Source organism: Centrocercus urophasianus, unplaced genomic scaffold (genome assembly GCF_019232065.1).
Source record: "Centrocercus urophasianus isolate 14NV4802_14NV808 unplaced genomic scaffold, USGS_Curo_1.0 seq_18, whole genome shotgun sequence".
NCBI classification, from domain to species: Eukaryota; Metazoa; Chordata; class Aves; order Galliformes; family Phasianidae; genus Centrocercus; species Centrocercus urophasianus.
Genome location: NW_024884733.1, coordinates 29,047,034 through 29,065,289, shown reverse-complemented (window position 1 = coordinate 29,065,289; position 18,256 = coordinate 29,047,034). Strand labels below are relative to the sequence as shown.

Here is an 18,256-nt window from a genome sequence, read left to right as displayed (position 1 = left end):
CAGCACCTTCTGAAGCCCATTAGTGTCATCTGGGTGACCTCCTGCTCCCAGCTGGGACTGGAGCTGTGCCCAGCCCCCAGAAACACCTCTGTGAGGTATGAACCACCAGCACGGTGCTGGCTGCAAAGAAAACCACCATTCAGCATCTGCTGCCGTGGAAGTGCACATGGCAGTGTGGCTGCAGCCTGAGCTGTGAGGCCAGGAAAGCAGCACGACCTGCTGCCCAGTGCCAGGGTCAGGAAGGGGCCCAGAGCTGCCGCAGGTACTTCTGTGGTTTTCTGTTCTCATCCCCAGCTCCATGCTGTACCTCTGCTGACGCAGTGGCTCCGTGCTGTTTTGAAAAGCCCTCTGCATTGCTGCACATAGTTCTACAACTCTCCGACAGCAATTAAAAGCTTCAGTTTTATGGCTTGTCTGCAGGCCTCACCCCAGCAATGAAAGGGGAATGCTTCACAGAGAACGTGGCCAGAGACTGCAGCAAAGCAGTGGCCTCTATGATAGCTGACCTACGCAGTAAGACAATGCAACAGCACAGTTAGAAACAAAGAAAACAACCTCAAACATTGAGGTTCTCTTCTCTTGTGCTTCTGTGGCCTTAAGCCTGTTCACAATTCTGTTCAATTACCTTGCATTCTTTTTTATTTTTTTTTCCTCCTGGTAGCAACCAGCAGTGTTACTACTTAGAACAGAGCAATATTTGTATCTCTTATAAAGAGCACCATGCACATTGTCCAGTTTGCCATTTGCCTTTCAGTGGCAGAGCCTACAGCGTGATTTCAGCAAAAATATCAAGGCTGCCTTCTGGGTCATGCCCAGGCTCCAACTCCTCGTTACGACCCTCTGCAGAGGGGAGCACATCCTGCACTCTGCCAGTCCTCCTCTTCCTTCTGCGGACATACACAGTGTGAGCCTGCCCTGTGCCTGTGGAGGGCGAGCTGCTCACACCGCCCGCTGCTTCCAGGGCTGCCTCCAAGCGCTTGTAGAACCTAGGAAAGAGCAGTGCAGTTATTTTTGTTCTTGCTCAGGATCTGAAAAACTACTCTGAGAAATGAATGCTTCTGTGATACAATCAAACCACATTAAGAAAACCATGACTAATGTTGCAACAGCCTAGTCAGTTCAGGAAGAAAACTAGAAATAGGTATAAACGTGTCCTTGTGTACACCATGCCACTTCTCTTGGTAATGCTTGTGGATTAGAAGTCAAACAGTTGATAGAAATACTCGTATCCCATTGAGACTCAGCTAATCTCACATTTGCACAATGGCACTGGTGATCAGGGGCAAGTTGGTCTTGGAACCTTCTGTGCTCTTTGGCTTTTCTGCCTATTTTGTTCCTTGCCTGAAAAGAACCACAGACTCCTGGAATGTATAACCTTCCACATTATAGTACTTTTACAGTTTCCACACTAATATTTCACTTTGGGAAACTACACAAAGCATGCAGTGGATTGAAGCATGCACTGCAATCTGAATACTGAAACGGTTCCTGAATTAGATCAGCAAATGCTGCTGTTATCATCAGATAAATTCTACTCAGCAGCAAACACAGCCTGCAAACTCATGTTGGTTACAGGTTTCTGCTTCAATAGTTTATAGCCTTCTGAATTAAAAAAAATTAATTGAAATCGTAATTTGGACTTCTGGGGTTTGTTCTTTTAATTTATTTTTATTTTTACGTAACATTTACTATGCATTTTTCACTTTCAGATTTAGATGTCACAGACAGGATTGGTGTTAGCTAACAAACCTGTCAATCCTCCTTGCATTTTCTTCCATTTTCTCATTAGCCACATGCACAAGAAATTCAATATATTCTTCAGAGACCATCAGTTTCCCCATGTGGCTCAATGGAACTTCCAAGCAATGAGCGCTCCGGACAGCCTAAAATAACACAAAGATTTCCCTAAAATAAGTTAAAAAAAAAATGATTATTGTTATTTTAAATCTTCTGAAGGTTATTTAGGTAATATGAGCAATTCACTGGAGGGAAAAAAAAAACAAATAAAATAATCAAAGTGACACCCACACAATTGCTTGGCTGGCTGACATCTGAAGCAGAACATTACTCCTCTGCATTGCATGCCTCATGACAGCTGTGTTTCACATTACAATTCAGACTGGTGCTCTTAAATATTTGAGGCTAACAGGAATGAAGCGTTCTTTTACATTCCTTACAGGTAAGTGACAAGTACTTACCATCATAATTTTTCCTCCTCTGCCAACTGTAATGCCAGAGTTCTTGAACCCAGACTCAATAGCCACGGAATGCTGCAAAACAAATAAATGTCTTTAACAAGTTGCGTACACTTTCATAGCAAGAAGTAATTTCCCCTAATGAATGCAGTAACAGTTCAACCATTTAAATGGTTTTGAGAACAAACCCACATCATATCACAAATTTTGGTTGGTTTTCAAAGAACTGCAGTCGACGGCCTGTCTGATCCCAACCCATCAGTCCAGACAGGACACTCCTGTCTCTCCTGGCACTGCCTGACTGTGATGGGCTGGCAGTCACATGGACAGTCACACAACACTTTCATAGGTAGAACTTCAGCAGTGCTGCAAGAGCAGCCAACCAACTCTCTTCTCCATGAATGCAGGAAGAAAACAATCATGCATTGCTCTCCAGCGTCATTCTGAAACAGCAGAAGGCAGAGACACTGCTCCATGAGTTGAAATGCTGGAGCCAGACCAGCAGCAACGTCTGAAAACCCATCTCTGAGCCACCGGGATCAAACCCAGACTCACCAGCTAAAAGCCTGCTTCAATGAGAAGGCTACACTGGAGGCTGTTCTCTAAAAAGTATATCAAAGAAGTACATAATGTAAATTTAACACTGTGTTTGCTCCATCAGCTCTTACTGCCTCAGCCATTAAACACATCTGGGGCAGCTTTCAAGTGCCGGAGCTGCTGCAGGAGCCAGAACTCCTACATGTCACAGAACAACCAGGTCAGGTGGTGCTTGCTGTGATTTTACCAGCAGCTGTGCGTCCTGCAGCTCCTGGCACAGCACATGGAGAACAAATGGCTCAAACTTGAACACGACATTGCCGGTGGCGTTTTCCAGTGCTGCCATCTGAAAAACATACAGTGTTTCAGTTAACACTGAAAATTTGTACTGTTACTACCAAAGCTGTAAAAAGATCATTAGAAATGCAGCAAGCGTGATACAAGTGAAATCGTTCTTCCAGCCGCTTTCAATTTTTCATTGCTCATAACACACAAACAGTCCACAGATGCTCATAATTCTATAAGAAACTCTCCTTCACTGTAAAACCCAGGGATTTTCCCCAAGCCATCGCCCCGCCAGGCATCAGCGAGGCGTTTTTTGGGTTCCGAGCAGGGCACCTCGCTGCCATCCCTCCGCCGTGCCGCGGAGACCTCACAGACAGCCGAAGGGCAGCCGTTACTTCCCCCACTGGCAGTGCTGCTCCGCACTTTGCGGTGGGATCGCTTGGCCCCAGCGCCGCTCCCCGCCCCGGATCCCCGGGCTCACAGCACCGCCGAGGCGCTGCGCGGATCCCCGCGGCTCCACCGCTCCGCGCCGCTCCCGCCGTCCTTCCCTCGAAATTCCGCCGCGGCTCGGCAGCTCCGCGCCCCGCTAAGAGCGGGGGGGCACCGCGCTCCCACGGCAGCCGCACCGCTCCCCACTGGAGACGGTTCGGGACGCGGCGGCGCTCCCTTCCGGCCCGTCGTGCCATTCGTTCCGCACGAGGCTCGGGAAGCGCAGCCCGACCCACACGCCGCCCCGCGCCCTCCTCACCACATCTGCGCGGCCGCACGGCTCGTGCGCCACCAGCAGCCATCGGCAGCGCCGCTTCGGGATCCCGGCGCTCAGCGCGGCGCCGCCCTCCGCGAGCACGAGGCGCCCCGAGCAGGAGCTGGTGGTGCAGAACGGCGCGCGCTCGTTCAGCAGCCGCACCACGCCCGCCGCGCGCTCGTCCAGCGCGCCCCGCCGGCTGCAGTCCTGGCGCGCTGAGCGCTGCGCCTTCCAGCGCCCGAACGCCGCCATCGGGTGGCGCCCAACCCCGCGCCTACGGCGGCCGCGGCGCCGCTCCGACGGGCGCCCGAGAGGGACAAACCTCTGCACGCGAAGGGCTCGGCGTGCCGCCGAATCCCGCCCCGCGCTGATCCCGCCCCCGGCCGCGGGTCTGGAGGTGCGGGGTTGGCCGCGGCGCGCTTCTGCTGGTTTTCTGACTGTTGCTTTAAGAGTGAGCGGAAGCGGGGCGTCACGGGGTTTCGTTACCGCTCGGCAGTGCGTGACCGCGCTCAGAGTCCGTTTGGTAGCGCCGCGCACGCCATTCTCGCAGCGCCTCTGCCCGTACTGCATCAACCTTGTGAGGTCCTTGGAGTCAGGGGAATCTTGGTTCGTTTTGGGGTGGGTCGTTTTGTGTGTGTTTGTGTGTGTGTACGGGAGCGGGGCTGAGTTCAATCTTCTGCTTGAGAAGAGGTGGTTTCGTTTCTTTCCTTTGACGGTGTAAAATAAAGTATGAAGTCGATGCATCGTTGTTACATTTTCGTTTATTTCCAGGTGTTCCGATGGCGGCGGCGGCCGCAAGGGGCGCGATGAGGGCGGTCCGGGTGTTTGAGTTCGGGGGTCCCGAGGTGCTGAGGCTGCAGGCTGATGTTCCCATCCCCGCCCCGAAGGACATGCAGGTCGGTGAGCTCTGAGCCCGGGCAGCCCTGCGGCCGCAGCCGCGTGCGAAGCAGCTCTGCCCCTCCCGGCTCAGCAGCTGCCGTCCGCCCGCTTGCAGCCCAGGACGTGGCATTTAACACACGTGTGGGTTTTTGCGCTGTTGCGTTGGCTGCACGTTGCGCGTGAAGGATTCCGTGACGGCTGGAGTGCAGCACCGGTTGTTTATCTCAGCACTTGAGCGCTGCTTTGCTGCTCAGTTGAAACGCCGTGATGCCGTGCTGTCAATTCTAAATTTAAACCTTTTAAAATGCTACTTAACAAATGTAATTTTTTTCAGGTGTTAATTAAGGTCCACGCCTGTGGGGTAAACCCTGTGGAGACTTACATCCGCTCTGGGAACTACGCTAGACTACCGGCTTTGCCTTACACCCCCGGCTCCGACGTGGCTGGGGTGGTCGAGAGCGTTGGGGAAGGCGTGACTGCGTTCAAGGTACTTGACGGGGCTTTAACTCCTTGTAGTTTGCAGAGCCGGGCGCTGCCGTTCTGTGAGCGGGCTGGCTGTGTGCCCGGGCTCCCAGCAGGGCGAGGTGTGCTTGCTCAGCGCCGCTGTGACCTCTGCCCTGTGATCGCCGTTGAAAAACAGACACGGTGCTTGGTTAGCTCAGGGTATAGTAAGAGCGTGGCTTTTTTCCACACTACAAAAATGATTTTTTGGTTTTGTTGTGTTTGGAATCTGGGTGCCGTTCTCTGATGTTGAGATTTGTTGAGGTTAATACTAATGGGGCAGTAGGGTTGTGTGTCGCACTGTGAGGAGGAGGCTGTGTGCTCATAACTTGAATCTAAGTATGTGAAATCCTATGGTTTGTGTTGGTGGCATTGATCGTATGCATAACACAAAAATCTTCTCTGTGGCAAAGATAGTTGTTGGTTTTTAATAGGAAAGCTTCTGGGAAGAATGCAAACTTGTTCTTGATGTATATTAAGGAAGGAAGTAAGGGAAATTGTTAATTTCTCTGTTTTATTTCCCTGCTTTCTAGAGAGGTGACAGGGTTTTTGCCTCTGCTACGCTCTCTGGAGGATATGCAGAGTATGCAGTTGCTGAAGCCAATACTGTCTTTCCTTTGTCGGATAAGTTGAATTTCAGTCAAGGAGCAGCGATTGCAATACCCTACTTCACTGCTTACCGTGCTCTTTTCCTGAAGTAAGCTGCCAAATTAAAGCTTGTGCATTTTGCTATTGAACTTTTAAAATACTAAAGCCAATGTTTTCATTGTCCTGTTAAATGAGGGAATGTGGAGGCATCATTGTGTGGAGAAACTTCAGCTACATGTACTGTGCTGCTAGAACCTGTAAGCTACTGACAGCATTTACCTGGAAAGGGAAATATTAAGAGAACAGACTTCAAAGGCTTCCTTAGTACACATCATGTAATAAATGCTGCAGCACTGTACAAGGAGTAAGAGCCAGTTGTGTATCAGCTGGAGGAGATGTAAGATGTGGAAGTCTGGTCTCGCTTGGTGGAGGAGATGGTTAAAACTAGTGTAGTTTATTATAAACAAGACCTGTTTGTTACAGGGGGAGACCTTGCATTGAGGTGAATACCAGGATGTTGACTTGCTGCTTGTTGCGTGTTGATGTAACTGCGCGTTACTTAAATTCATAAATGATGTGGTTTGTTTTGTGTTCCTGTTTTTCCAAAGAGGATGATTGTACTTACTTAGCCGTAACATGAATTGGGAATAATACTGCGTAAGATAAGATTTGGTACAGTGCTACGTAGTGGCCATGTGTTGTAATCATCATGCCAATGTTGTATGTCTTTTCTTGTTCAGAGGGCATGCCAAAGCAGGGGAAAGCGTACTAATTCATGGTGCAAGTGGAGGTGTAAGTATTCTGAAAAGGCAAGTCATTAAAAATTGGGTTTTCTGTTCTTGTATCTGTCTTCCCCTCTGTTCTATGATTTCTGCTTACATCCATACCAATAAATTGATTAACAAAAAAATAAGTCTTTCTTTGAACACCTTGTTTTCCTAAAGCAGAAATCTTGTTATCCCAAGTAACCCTGAAACTACATGAGGGATCCAGTAAGGCCCCTCGTGCAGAGGGTTCTGTGTTAAATACGTTGCTGCAGTTGGAAGGTGAGCCAGAAGCTGTATGTTAAAGGTGATAGCAAAAAGCTGTGGTTTTTGATTATGTGCAAGATGTTCTCAGTTCTCTGAAAAGCAATCACTGATAGGTAGCAACTTTGCGTTGCTGTGTATTATTGCCTAACAGCTAGCTTTTCAAGGAGAGATACTGGAGTATATCAGCTGATGGCTGAACGCTCCTTGAAGTTGCACACCTGGTTTGCTTTGGTGTTACGTGGCGAAACTTCAGATCTCTGTCAGATGAAGTTCAAATTTCTCATCTCTTGTACTCTGCATCTTCAACTTCTGCTGATGCACAAACAGCTGCCATCAACTGGCAAACTTTTATGAACTGTTTGTCAGACAGTTGATGATGACAGTCTCATGTGGGAAACCGTCCTCATTCTAAGATGCTATAATACTGAATATCAATTTAGTAACTTTTTTTTTTTCCCCATGGGATAAACATAGTGTTTCTGCAGTTGCTTAGTTTATGTGCTTCTTGAAAAGATGTACTGGCTTTGGTTTGCTGAAGAAAATACTGCAAATCTGTTTTTCGACGTGTTGTGACCTTTGTTGCGGGAATATTTACAGAAGCAGTGAGATAGATGTACAGGGATGAAGCACTTGCTGCAGCCAAAAGATCTTTGTTGCATCTTTTCTTCTAAGTCATGCTGTTTTCCAGAATTATTCTTAAAAATGTGTGTTCTTTTGAATACTTATCTGAAGATCAGTCTGGCTGTGAAGTATTTCTGTTATGTTTCATAGGCTCCAAAGCCAGCTTTTTCTGAAGGCATCCCTTACCTCCAAACAGGGCAAAGCTGTTTAAGATCCTGAGAATTCCGTGTCTAAAGACACTGATAGGTCTGTGAGAGGTGCAGAAGTAGTGCTGGTAAGATTGTGCCCGCAGGTTTTCTTTGCAGCTTACAGTGCTGGTATGAGGAGCTGGTGATTCTGTGGAGAGTTTTTTTGTCTGTATGACAAGTGTTATTTGGACCGGTTTTAACAGATGAGCCACTTGATATGTGGATTCAGAGCAAATGCTGAGGGCTGTTAAACGAGCATACAGACAACACAACAAGACACAGAGCTTCACTACGCCTGTGGAAACATCCTTTCCTTTTTTAAATACTGTTGGGGTATCTTTAAGATCCAAATTAATTACTGTAGCTGAAGAAATACATGACCAGGCGAACTTTAAAAATAGTTAAGTTCCAACTGGTAAATGTGTCAAATTTAAAATGCAGAGAGTTGTTTTTGTTGTTTTGATTTCCTCCTCTTTCCCTCCCAGGTGGGAATAGCAGCATGTCAGATTGCCAGAGCTTATGGCTTGAAGGTTTTGGGCACGGCAGGAACTGAGGAGGGTATGAACATTATTCTGAGAAACGGTGCTCACCAAGCATTTAATCACAGAGAAGCTAATTATCTTGACAAAATTAAGGTAAGTACGTACTGGGTCTAGCTCATGCAGCATCTCTCTATTAACTTTAAAGAAAAAAAAATAGTGAACACTTGTGGAAAATTTTAAGAACAAATTTATGCAGTGGCATTTCGGAAAATCCCAGTATGATAGTTTTCCTAAGTCAGCACCTGTACATCTGCTATTGGCCATCAGCCTTGGCACAAAGTCAGTATATAAAAAGCAATCAGCTGCCAAAGGTGTGCTTTCAGTAGTGTATGAAATGTACAGCAGCACCAAAACACTAAGTGAAGTAACTTTCTGTGTATTATATTCTGGGTAGGAATATACCAAGATGCAAGGAGTTAATATAATAGTAGAAATGCTCTCCAACGTCAATCTGGCTGCTGACTTACATCTGCTGTCCCAGGCAGGAAGGGTGATGGTACGTATTTTCTGTCCCTTGGGTTTGCATGTTTAACTGTGCAATCTGACAGTGAGAACTTAAACTCTCTTGTAATGTGGCTCTAACAGGTTGTGGGCTGCAGAGGTTCCATTGAGATAAACCCCAGAGACACCATGAACAAAGAGTCCAGCATCATTGGAGTTGGTCGGTTTCTTGAAACTGAGGTATGAAAATAACATTTTTTTTTTAGAGATTTCTTCGGTGATCTTTTCCTGTTGAAACAGTTGTCTGTGTTTAAAAACAGGAGTGAAAGCATAATTTGACTACGAGGACTCTGTGTGTGAGCTCCTTTATGTTTTGATTTAATCTTAAGAACACCATAAAATGCTTTTGGGTTGCAAGCATCGATTTGACGCTGGCAGAAACAGTCTGTACTTTTCTAAAATGCAGAGACCTCATGGTGGTAAATGCTGCCTCTTATTTTCTGTAGGAGGAGAGGCTTGAATGTGCGAGGGCAGTCCTTGATGGCGTGGAGTCTGGCTGGCTGAAGCCAGTCGTGGGCCCCGAGTACCCCCTGCAGGAAGCAGCTAAGGCTCATGAGGACATTATTCACAGCAGTGGTGCTCGAGGAAAGATGGTACTCCTGCCATAAAGTATTTCTCCGTCTACTTTATAGCTGTTCTATCTGCACCTTTGCTTACGTGATTCATTGAACATTTTTTTTAATGAAATGCATTTTTAATCAAATTTCAGAAGAACAAGAACAAGTGCTAGATTACATTAGTTAGTTATGCTGATTCATTAGCAGTGTTTTCTTTTTGTATAAGCAATGTTGGGCAAAATTTATGGTAATTTGTGTAACTTTTTTTGGTTGATGTGGAAATAATAACTGCACTGGTTTGACACTGTGATGGGAAATTGGGAATCTCAGCTGGAGTCTGATACAAAGCACTACTTGAAATGAGGGCATTGGGAAGCTGTAAGCAGTGCAGAATGAAGCCTGCTTTGTGAGCAGATTGACAAAGGTATGAAACCAATGACACACGTGTAACTAGGGCTGTAAATTCATTAGCCACAAAACTTGTTTCATTCATCTTCTGTCACAGAATTTGCTTGGAATCAAAGCTCTTTTTGTCAGGATAGTTCACTTTCTAGCTCAAAAAATGGCCAAAGAATCTCTCAAATATGAATTACTTGAAAGCAGAAGCAGTTCTGTTTTGCTGTGCCTGACTTAGAGCCTAGCTGACAGCACCCCAGTTAATGCCAAGAGTAGCTGGAGCTGTGTGCGTGCAGCATATTTGCTGCTTTGCAACCAATCATGCTGGCAGAAGCAGTTGATTTCTTGATGGTAGGTGGCTGTCGGAGCAATTGCAGGTCTTCCTGTGACCCATATTAATTTTAAAGTCACATGAATCCCTGCTTGTAATGAGGAGAAACAGGTCTGTGCTGCTTTCATGGGTAACTGAAATCAGTGTTATTTCATGACTGGATCTGTATGTATTGTTGGCGTGTTCCAAATACAGCAATCCAAACCCAATTTCTTTGAAGCATTGCCTGTTCTTGCATTCAGAATGCAGCATGGTGTTACAGTCCGGTGTACCTTTCAGTGGAATGGTTCTCTAATGAGAATAGCCCTCATCTTTAAGGATGGGCTCTTCTGCTTCTCTGAGGAGAAATGACCCTGTCCTGAGCAGAGCCTTGTTTGCCCATGAAGGTTACCTGCTTTGTGGCATTTGGCTTGGACTCTGTTGGTGTCATTGCGGCACACAGCGGTGCAGTTCTCTGTGCAGGGTGACACCATTTTCTGAGCTGTGATTTCTCTGAATGGGCACTCATTTCTACTGCTATTTGTTTAATCTAAACTGAGAAAGTAGTTGGCAAAATCTTTTGGAGTGTCCGGACTTCTGTGCATCTGCGATCCGTTACTGAAGAAGTGTTAAGGCAGAAGAGGACCCCACGTCTGTGTCTTTAAGACTCCTGCTCAGATCGTAACGCTTTGTTTTAGTCTCAGTGGGAAGCTGGTGGGAGGCCACGCAGATACGGAGGTGTCAATGAACGCAGGTATTGTATGAACTTCGGGTCAACGCCTACCAGCAACAACCTGAAACGAGCGCTGGGCAGGGCGTATCTGCAGCGTGGGTTTGGAGGGGCTGAGGGGAAGGCGCAGAGAAAAGGAGCGCCTTCCTCGGGCTGCCGAGGCGCGGACAGCCGCCCGCTGCGAGAAACGGCTGCCAGAAACGGGAGGCCGCGCCCTGCCGGCCGCACGGGGGCGCTGTGGGGGGCGGCGCTGCTCCGCCGTTGGCCCCGCCCCGCAATCCCGTGTCCTGGCAACGGCGTGGGACGCGAGCGGCGGCGTCGGGCAGCACCGAGCAGCACCGAGCGCTGCCCCCGGAGCCGGCGCGGCCATGAGCGGCCCTCAGCCGGGGTGAGTGGGGCGGCGCGGGGCTGGACGCGGCGGGCGGTGTCCCGTCTCCTAGTCCGGCACGGCGCGGACCGAGGCGGGCTCCGTTCCTCCGCTCTCGCGGCTGCGGAGCTCTGCGCGGCGCCGCCCGCACGGCGGGGTCCGGGGGCGTTCGGTACGGCGGAGAACGGAGTGAGGATGCGATAAGGGAGCAGCGCGGGCTGCACGTCGGCCCGGCGTTTGCAGGTCTGGCTGTGTTCCAGGCGCAGCATCTCTTCCGTGAGGAAGCACACGGAGCTCCGAATTGAAACACCGAGCGCCTTATGCCGGAGGGTTTTTCTGCGCTGCTTGCCGCAAAGGGCAGTCGTGCATTGCGGGCAGCGTCTGCTGTCGGTTCGGTTGCTGGGAAATGAGCACATTGCGTGCTCATAGCGCTCCCAGGGTCGCTGTCTGCACCCGCGGGCAATCGGTGCGGCGCTGGGGCCGATAGCAGCTCTCCCTGGCATGTGAAGCGTCTCTTCCTGCTGTGCTGCACCCTTCCAGCAGCTCCGCATCACAGCTGCACGCTGTGGGCTGGGGACAGAAACAGAAGTGAGAGCTCTTAGGCCGAGGAGCAGCTCCTGCTGCCCCCAGCTCTGTGCAGCACTGCTGTGCACCAGCTGAGCCGTCGGTGCGCTGTCTGATTGCTCCTATTTCAGCCCGTGTCGTCTCTCTCCCTGCCGCTATGCGTGGCTGCACAGAGCCTGGCTCCTCTCCGCCATCTTCCACTGGCTGTTGAGGTCCCCAAAATATGAGAAAGACATCGAGGTGCTGGAGTGCATTGGAGGACAGTGAAGCTGTGAAGGAGCTGGAGCACAGAACTTTGGGGAACTGGGGTCATTCAGCTTGGAGCAGAGGAGGCTCAGGGGGCGCCTCGTTGCTCCCCACAGCTCCTGCAGGAGGTCAGGGCGAGGTGGGGGTCAGCCTCTGCTCCCAGAGAACAATGACAGGATGGGAGGTGATGGCCTCACACTGTGCCAGAGGTCCTCCCTCTTGCTGCACCGAGCTGTCACCTGAATAAAACTGTATGCTTGCAATTTTGTGGCCTTGAAATAAAGCAATTAATTATTGTTAGAATCCAAAGCACCATCAGAACATCAAGTTATCTGCTGACCTCAGTAAGTTCTGGTTCAGCAGTTGTACTCTTGAATGGTTTCTCATAATTGAATGAGTAGTAGCTGACATAAATGAATGCAGCAGCCCCATCTGTGCCTGGCGCTGCAGTTTGAAGGCTTTGTGCCCACAAGGTCGGTTGGTGACTGCTTGGGTGTGCAGCTTCCCTCTTTTGAAGGAGGGCTCCCAAGCATATTAATGACTGTTTACATGCATTAATAGTGATAGGAGAAGGGGAATGGTTTTAAAGTGTGACAAGGGAGGTTTAGGTTGGATGTTAGGAGGAAGTTTTTCCCCCAGAGGGTGGTGAGGCACTGGAACAGGTTGCCCAAGGAGGCTGTGGATGCCCCACCCCTGCAGGCATTCAAAGCCAGGCTGGATGTGGCTCTGGGCAGCCTGGGCTGCTGGTTGGTGACCTGCACACAGCAGGGGTTGGAGTGAGATGATCATTGTGCTCCTTTGCAACCCAGGCCATTCTGTGACTATGGTGATTGCAGGTGGTATGACCTGCATCCTAGCAAGGCACAGACCTCCTTGTGTGGAGGCGGAGGATCATTTTATTGGCTTTTCATCACCTTTTTGAAAGAGAGGAATCCAAACACACCCCGGTTACCTTTGGCATTCCCTTCACTTAGCTTAAGCCTGGGGGCACCAAAGCAAGGCATTCATGTAGGAAGCAGCAGTTTGTGTTCTGGATGTCTGTATGGCTTGCAGCTGGCAGAACTGTTCCTTGAGATGAGCTTGTGCCCTTTAGTGACAGTCAGGCCAGTCCCAGTGAGGATTCACAAAGTCCTCCCAGGACTTAATGCTCTCTGCAAAGCTGACGGCCTGTTCTGGGACTAGGAGGGAAGGCAGGCAGGCTGGGCGCTGAGGCAATCATCTCCCATACAAACCCTCTCCCTGTGCTGTGGGACACTGAACTTGCTGCTTGTGGCTGGCAGCCTGTGCTTCTGCATTGTGGATTTGTTCTGTCTGAAAGTTTTTCTGTCTATATCCTCAACAGAAACCGTGTGCAGTGCAGTAGTTTATTAAAGTTAGGAATGCATCTCCATCAGAGTGAGAACTGCTGGTTGGACTGGAGAGGCAGTGAGCTGCAGCTGTAACATACAGCACAGGAGCTGTCTATGACTCTACCAATCAATAACTAAAGCTTTGATGCCACCTTAGATTATTTCTTTGGTAAGCAGCCACTAACTTACTTGCACTGTAAATAATTAACCCTGAATTTTTGCTACCTAAGTCCAGTGCAGGAGGCCTACTGAGATTTTGTCCTGCTGTCCCTGAATGGCCATCAAAGTCACTGTGCTGCACAGCAGAGGCTCTGAACATGGTGCATGGGGCTATGTAAGCTGATAAAAAACAGGTGCTGTTAATCAAACAACGGTGGCAGTGACAAAGCAAATCCTGTAGGTATAGGATTCTGAGCAGACGGGGCCTTGATCTGGGGGAGCTGCAATGATCCGTTGCGTGTTCTGTTTTGTGCTCTGTGGGTCTGCACAGCTGTGTGCTGCAGTGAACCCTCTGGGCAGGTTCAACTGCTGTGTGTTGGACTTTGGCACCTCAGTACGTTTTTTAAATGGCAAAATAAACCTTGGTTCTTCTGGTGTCTATGGCTCTGTTCTGCCAGTTAATTGGAATATTTGTTCTTGCCTTAAGGACACGTTGCTTTCATTAATGGGGAAAAAAGAATTGGCTCCAGTGACAGCAATTTATATCTCTGACTGAGTTGTGGAGGTGCTGCCAAGGCAGTGTCAGTGACACGGGCCCATGAGGGGCGCAGCCGAGGTGCTGCCAGTCCCCACTGGCCAGCAGTAAAGCTGCCTTGTGGCACAGACCAGGAGGGGCTGTGCAGTGCATGCTGCTTCCATCGCGGCTCCTCCAGGGCCTCTGGGCACCCACGGATAGCGTGTCTCTTCTGGTGGGCTGTCAGCCCAGGAAGGGGATCAGGGCTGGCCTCTGCAGTGGGAGAGCAGGGCTGTGCTCACTGAGCGCCAGGCTTTGCTCTGGGTCGGTCCAGTGACCTCCAAAGGTCCCTGCCGACTCTTCCCCTCTCCTTGAGGAAGCAGGAAGTTTTTGTGTGTTCAGTTTTTGCTTTAGAAAGTTTTTTGTGATCAGAGGGGAAGTGCCTTTTACTGTAATGCAGCCTGTGAAACGTTAGATGGAAGGAACCAGGTGGATTGGGAAGGAGCGGGACGGGGGTTTCTCCTCAGCCTCCATATGCTGTCTGCAGGCGATGCCACAGGCAAACACTTGGTGACACTGGTGTGATCTGCAGTTCTGAATGCAAATGCAAGCAGTGAATGGAGAGAGTGATGCAGCACCCCTGCTACAGCACCGGTGTTTAGTCAACATACAAAGGGGGGCACAGCACTGTTGGTATGAAGTTCAGCGTATTGTTGGTAGGCTGTTGGTGAGGTTGCTGTGAAACCCCAGGTGAATGCCCTGTAAATCCATCACCTCCCTCAGACTGTTCTCTTGTTGCTCTTTCCTTTCTTGTGAATATTTCTGTGCATGGTAACACAGCCTGGCAGTGGACATTTATTTTATATTATCCCATTGAAATATAAGTACTAGAGGTACGGGGGCATTTAAATTTAAAGCCAAAAAAAGCTTGTTGTGTAATTAAAACAGTATTTCATCTGTGTACACAGATAACAGGTCAGTATAAATGCATTATATACATCTGATGTATAAATTTTATCAACGTAAATGGAGTTAGAATATTAAAAAAATGAAGCCTGCTGCCACACTGTTATTTGTCTTGCTTTGCAGGGGCTGAAATGAGGGAAGGTTGTGCTAAGAACTATTTAAAAGCAGGCTAATTATGGAGCCTTCCATTTTTGTGTTCAACTCTCCTACATCAGGTTCAGTTCTTAGAAGCTCTGATCTTTGCATTTAGTGCTATGTACCAGAATAAGGGTGGGGGGCTGGCTGATGTGCTCGGAGGAGGCAGCTGATGTGGGATTGTTGCTGGGGAGGCCTTCAGACGTGGGCTGTCTGAAACCTGTGCCTCAGTGCTGGCGCCCTGCTGGGCACCCAGCTGCTGTGTCCTACAGAAGCCCATTCCTGGTGTGTTCTTGGGGCACGAGGTGTTGCTTCTACGTAATCTAATGGGCTGTCTGACAGCATAGTGGGCATGAATCATCGGGCAGCATTTTGTTGGGTAATTGTAACCAGCAAAAAGTGACTCTGTCAAGGGGATTTCATGGCATCCGTGTTGATTTCATTTCAGGTTCCTTGCAACCTACAACAGCCTGACAGACAAACACCTGGCTGGATATTTCAGCAATGCCCGGATAAGGAGACATCTTCAGAGATCAGGACTGGTGAGACTGAAAAGTTTCCTTTTCTGTGAAAGAAAATAATTACGTTGTTAATTTTAATGTTGCAGCAGTCAAAATACTGATGTTCTCTTATTTACTTCTTAGAAGGATGAGTTGTCCTTGGTAAGAATTTGACCTGTGCCAAACAGCCACAATGATGCTGTGCCAGATTGAAGCCCTGTGATTGTGCTTTGTCTCAGGCAGGATTGTTTCACTCAGGCATTTCCCACTGCACTGTTAGCCAGTGTTGGTCAGCAGGATCCACGGGGTCGTGACTGGGGCTGTGGCGTATGGGGCTGGAAACAGAACGGCAAGGATCTGGGCGTAGCTGAGCTACGTGCTGAGCCCCATGTGCCAAAAGGTTGAAAGGCACTGGAAATGCTTGGACTCTCCTTGTTTAAATAGTATCAGAACTGTTCTTCAAGTGTTCAGGGGAAAACTGTAAGATTTGGTAAAGGAGCTCAATATGTTTAAAAATCCTTGAATGGATTTTTGTGCAGAGGCAGATGCAACCCTTACACAGTGGGAAGGCAAGTATTTAATCCCTCACTGCTGAGTTATGGGGGATAGCCCATGAAGAGTAAGGCTGAGCCTCAGCTGTTAGGAACTGTGACTGCTTCTCTCCTGCTCTCTTCCTTTGGCTGATTGGGTCCATGGTGAAACTGCAGTCCTGTGCTGGGAAGGTGAGCCCCAGCACCATGGCAGAAACAAGAGGTGATGGCTAATGGGTGAGAAAGTTGTGCTCCTGGGAAGCTGCACTCTGTTTAGAAAAGTTCATTTTGTCCTCCTCTTCTTTTTAGTTATGTTTTACATTTTTTATGGCAGATCTCAAAAAGTGGAAGAATAATACCAGAGAAAGAATACCGACTGAATGCTCTGAGGAGGGATCACCAGAGATACGTTCAGGAGTGCCTGACGAGGGCCGTATTTCTGAAGGTCCTTGACATGGAGGTATGCATTCACTGCTGGTGGGCAAGCCTTCTCAGGTACTTTTTACTGGCACTGGTGGCTGTTAACTCGTACTGGATTGTTTTCTGTAGCTGTGCCCCCACACTCCCATGAAAGGCTCTCCTTTGCTTGGAAAAAGGGCAGTTATTGTGCTTGGCATACCTCACGTGAAACCTCCGTTGGCCTTTAGTTCTTATGCTGTGCACTGCCTCAGCCTTGCTGCATTGGCTCACTGCTTTAACACCCTGTGGTGTTAAATAGGTGCAGGGTGTCTGAGATGGCTCTGTTTAATGTGGGGGATGAGCAATCTGTAGGAGAAAGTACTGTGCTGCTGCTGTAATCCAGGAGCACTTCCCTTTGGGAGTAAAGGATGGTGAGAAAGCAGCTGGAGCTCTCAGAGTAACTCAGGCCCTTATCTACTCATCTCCTTTTCCTACAAAGACGTAGGCACACGGTGACCACACAACACACCCTGGTAAGTGACTTCTCCAAAGAGCTCCTGCCATTTTGAATGGAGATGAACAGAGGTGCCATGTAACAAACACAAAGGCTGGAGCTGGAGAAGCGTAGAAAAGATAGCTTTAGTGATACACCTGAATCCTCCTATTTCTTCCTGTATGCAACGACAAAACTAGTTAAAATTAATAGATTATAAGATAATATCTACAGGACGAGTTTGTCTAATTTTTTTTTTTCAAGTCATAATAATTTAAATATAGTTATTTGTCTTATCTGAGTACGAAATTTGAGCACATCCCTGCTCTGTATCATGGACACAACTGATCCCTGCAGCTTTAAAATGCTCATTTGTTCCCTTACCAGTGTTAAGATACAGAGGTGCAATGCAAATGTACTGAATCACCAGTGGTTTAATAATAGGGTTCAGCAAGGGTAATGATGAGGGAGAGGGCAAGTGATAAGCGGAACAGAAACAAGTGTTCTTGTGTTGACACCTCATTATGTCTCTTAATGAGATTCCTCTTTCTCTTACATTGATAGCGTCATCATCAGCTGGAAGTAAGAAGGAAACTTGAAAGTTCTGTAAGGAAGGCGAGGGTGCAGAAAACCAAGGTAAGACTTGAGTGCTACTGAATGCTGGTGGAATGTGACAGTTTTGCTGCGTTAAATAACAGCCATAATGAGTGAGGCCAGAGATTTATTGAAACAGGTGTCCTGCCTCTGTTGCTTATGGAATAAGTAAACAGGCAAGCAGGGGATGATCCGGGTTACGTCTTCTACTCTGCAATTCAGAAACTTCCATGCTTGTGTCTGATTTCTTCTGAGTGTACTTCTGCAAAATTCTTGGTTGAGCAATTTAACAAACTGTGTGAAATAGTACTTCTTCCTTTGCATTTCTGCACAGTAACTCATTTACCTATTGTCTGATTATTCTATCCAATGCTTCACTGTTTGCAGTATGACAAAGTTAACAACTTTTCCAAGACATGGCTTTGCATGCCTTTCTAATATTCCTTCTCAGCGTTCCAAGCTGAAGAGCCTCAGTCTATTGAGTCTTTCACACACGAGGCTTCTCATTACTGTTAACATTTTTTTTAACCTTTTCTAGTTCTTTGTTTCTGTTTTGAAATGGCAAACCAGAACTGGATGAATAATTTAGGATAAGTGATGCAGCTCTTCCCTCTTAGTAATCCTAGACTCTGTCTGCATTTGATTGCTGCTGAGCACTGAGCTCATGTTATCAGCTGTTGGCCTCTCCACGTGATGTTTACCAGAACCAGCGTGTAAGTAATGAAGAAAGGTTTGAGGTCTTCCCTTTGGTGTCATGTAGGTAAAGCTTGATTCTGTGGTTGTGACTGCCAGGCAAGTCCCACAGAAGTCAATGGTTCTTCTTTGCATGAAGTC

General features: G+C 48.1%; 3 protein-coding genes across 7 annotated transcripts in view; 2 read left to right on the top strand and 1 right to left on the bottom strand.

Annotated features, from left to right (window-relative positions):
- Positions 1 to 621: 621 nt before the first annotated feature.
- TYW3 (tRNA-yW synthesizing protein 3 homolog) lies at positions 622 to 4,014 on the bottom strand. Its single transcript, XM_042820179.1, has 5 exons — positions 3,766 to 4,014; positions 2,980 to 3,078; positions 2,199 to 2,270; positions 1,750 to 1,883; positions 622 to 986 (listed from the first exon to the last, which is right to left on the bottom strand). Exons 1-5 carry the CDS (start codon positions 4,012 to 4,014, stop codon positions 764 to 766), a joined length of 777 nt encoding a protein of 258 aa, XP_042676113.1. The 3' UTR covers positions 622 to 763.
- A 227-nt stretch (positions 4,015 to 4,241) lies between these two features.
- On the top strand, positions 4,242 to 10,106 carry CRYZ (crystallin zeta). 5 transcript variants are annotated; one of them, XM_042820083.1, is made up of 9 exons: positions 4,242 to 4,344; positions 4,534 to 4,658; positions 4,976 to 5,128; positions 5,676 to 5,839; positions 6,471 to 6,522; positions 8,056 to 8,205; positions 8,507 to 8,608; positions 8,698 to 8,793; positions 9,060 to 10,106. In XM_042820083.1, the coding sequence occupies exons 2-9, from the start codon at positions 4,542 to 4,544 to the stop codon at positions 9,219 to 9,221; spliced, it is 996 nt and encodes a 331-aa protein (XP_042676017.1). In that variant the 5' UTR covers positions 4,242 to 4,344; positions 4,534 to 4,541; the 3' UTR covers positions 9,222 to 10,106. The 5 variants fall into 5 exon arrangements, with proteins under 5 accessions (XP_042676017.1, XP_042676018.1, XP_042676019.1 ...); XM_042820084.1 differs by having other exon boundaries at positions 4,254 to 4,339; XM_042820082.1 differs by having other exon boundaries at positions 4,257 to 4,380.
- Positions 9,888 to 18,256, top strand: part of ERICH3 (glutamate rich 3) — a 25,060-nt gene continuing 16,691 nt past the window's right edge. Inside the window, 6 exon segments of the mRNA XM_042820073.1 lie at positions 9,888 to 9,917; positions 10,575 to 10,630; positions 10,704 to 10,994; positions 15,355 to 15,448; positions 16,271 to 16,396; positions 17,393 to 17,464. Of these exon segments, the coding sequence (XP_042676007.1) occupies positions 9,888 to 9,917; positions 10,575 to 10,630; positions 10,704 to 10,994; positions 15,355 to 15,448; positions 16,271 to 16,396; positions 17,393 to 17,464 (669 nt within the window).

Excerpts from the sequence above, each read along its gene's own strand:
- TYW3 (XM_042820179.1), bottom strand. The coding sequence starts at position 4,014 with ATGGCGGCGTTCGGGCGCTGGAAGGCGCAGCGCTCAGCGCGCCAGGAC. Across the intron at positions 2,271-2,979 it reads TGCAGGACGCACAGCTGCTG|CATTCCGTGGCTATTGAGTC; the intron begins GTAAAATCACAG and ends TTTGTTTTGCAG. Across the intron at positions 1,884-2,198 it reads GAGGAGGAAAAATTATGATG|GCTGTCCGGAGCGCTCATTG; the intron begins GTAAGTACTTGT and ends GTGTTATTTTAG.
- CRYZ (XM_042820083.1), top strand. The coding sequence starts at position 4,542 with ATGGCGGCGGCGGCCGCAAGGGGCGCGATGAGGGCGGTCCGGGTGTTT. Across the intron at positions 8,609-8,697 it reads CCCAGGCAGGAAGGGTGATG|GTTGTGGGCTGCAGAGGTTC; the intron begins GTACGTATTTTC and ends TGGCTCTAACAG. Across the intron at positions 8,794-9,059 it reads GTCGGTTTCTTGAAACTGAG|GAGGAGAGGCTTGAATGTGC; the intron begins GTATGAAAATAA and ends TATTTTCTGTAG.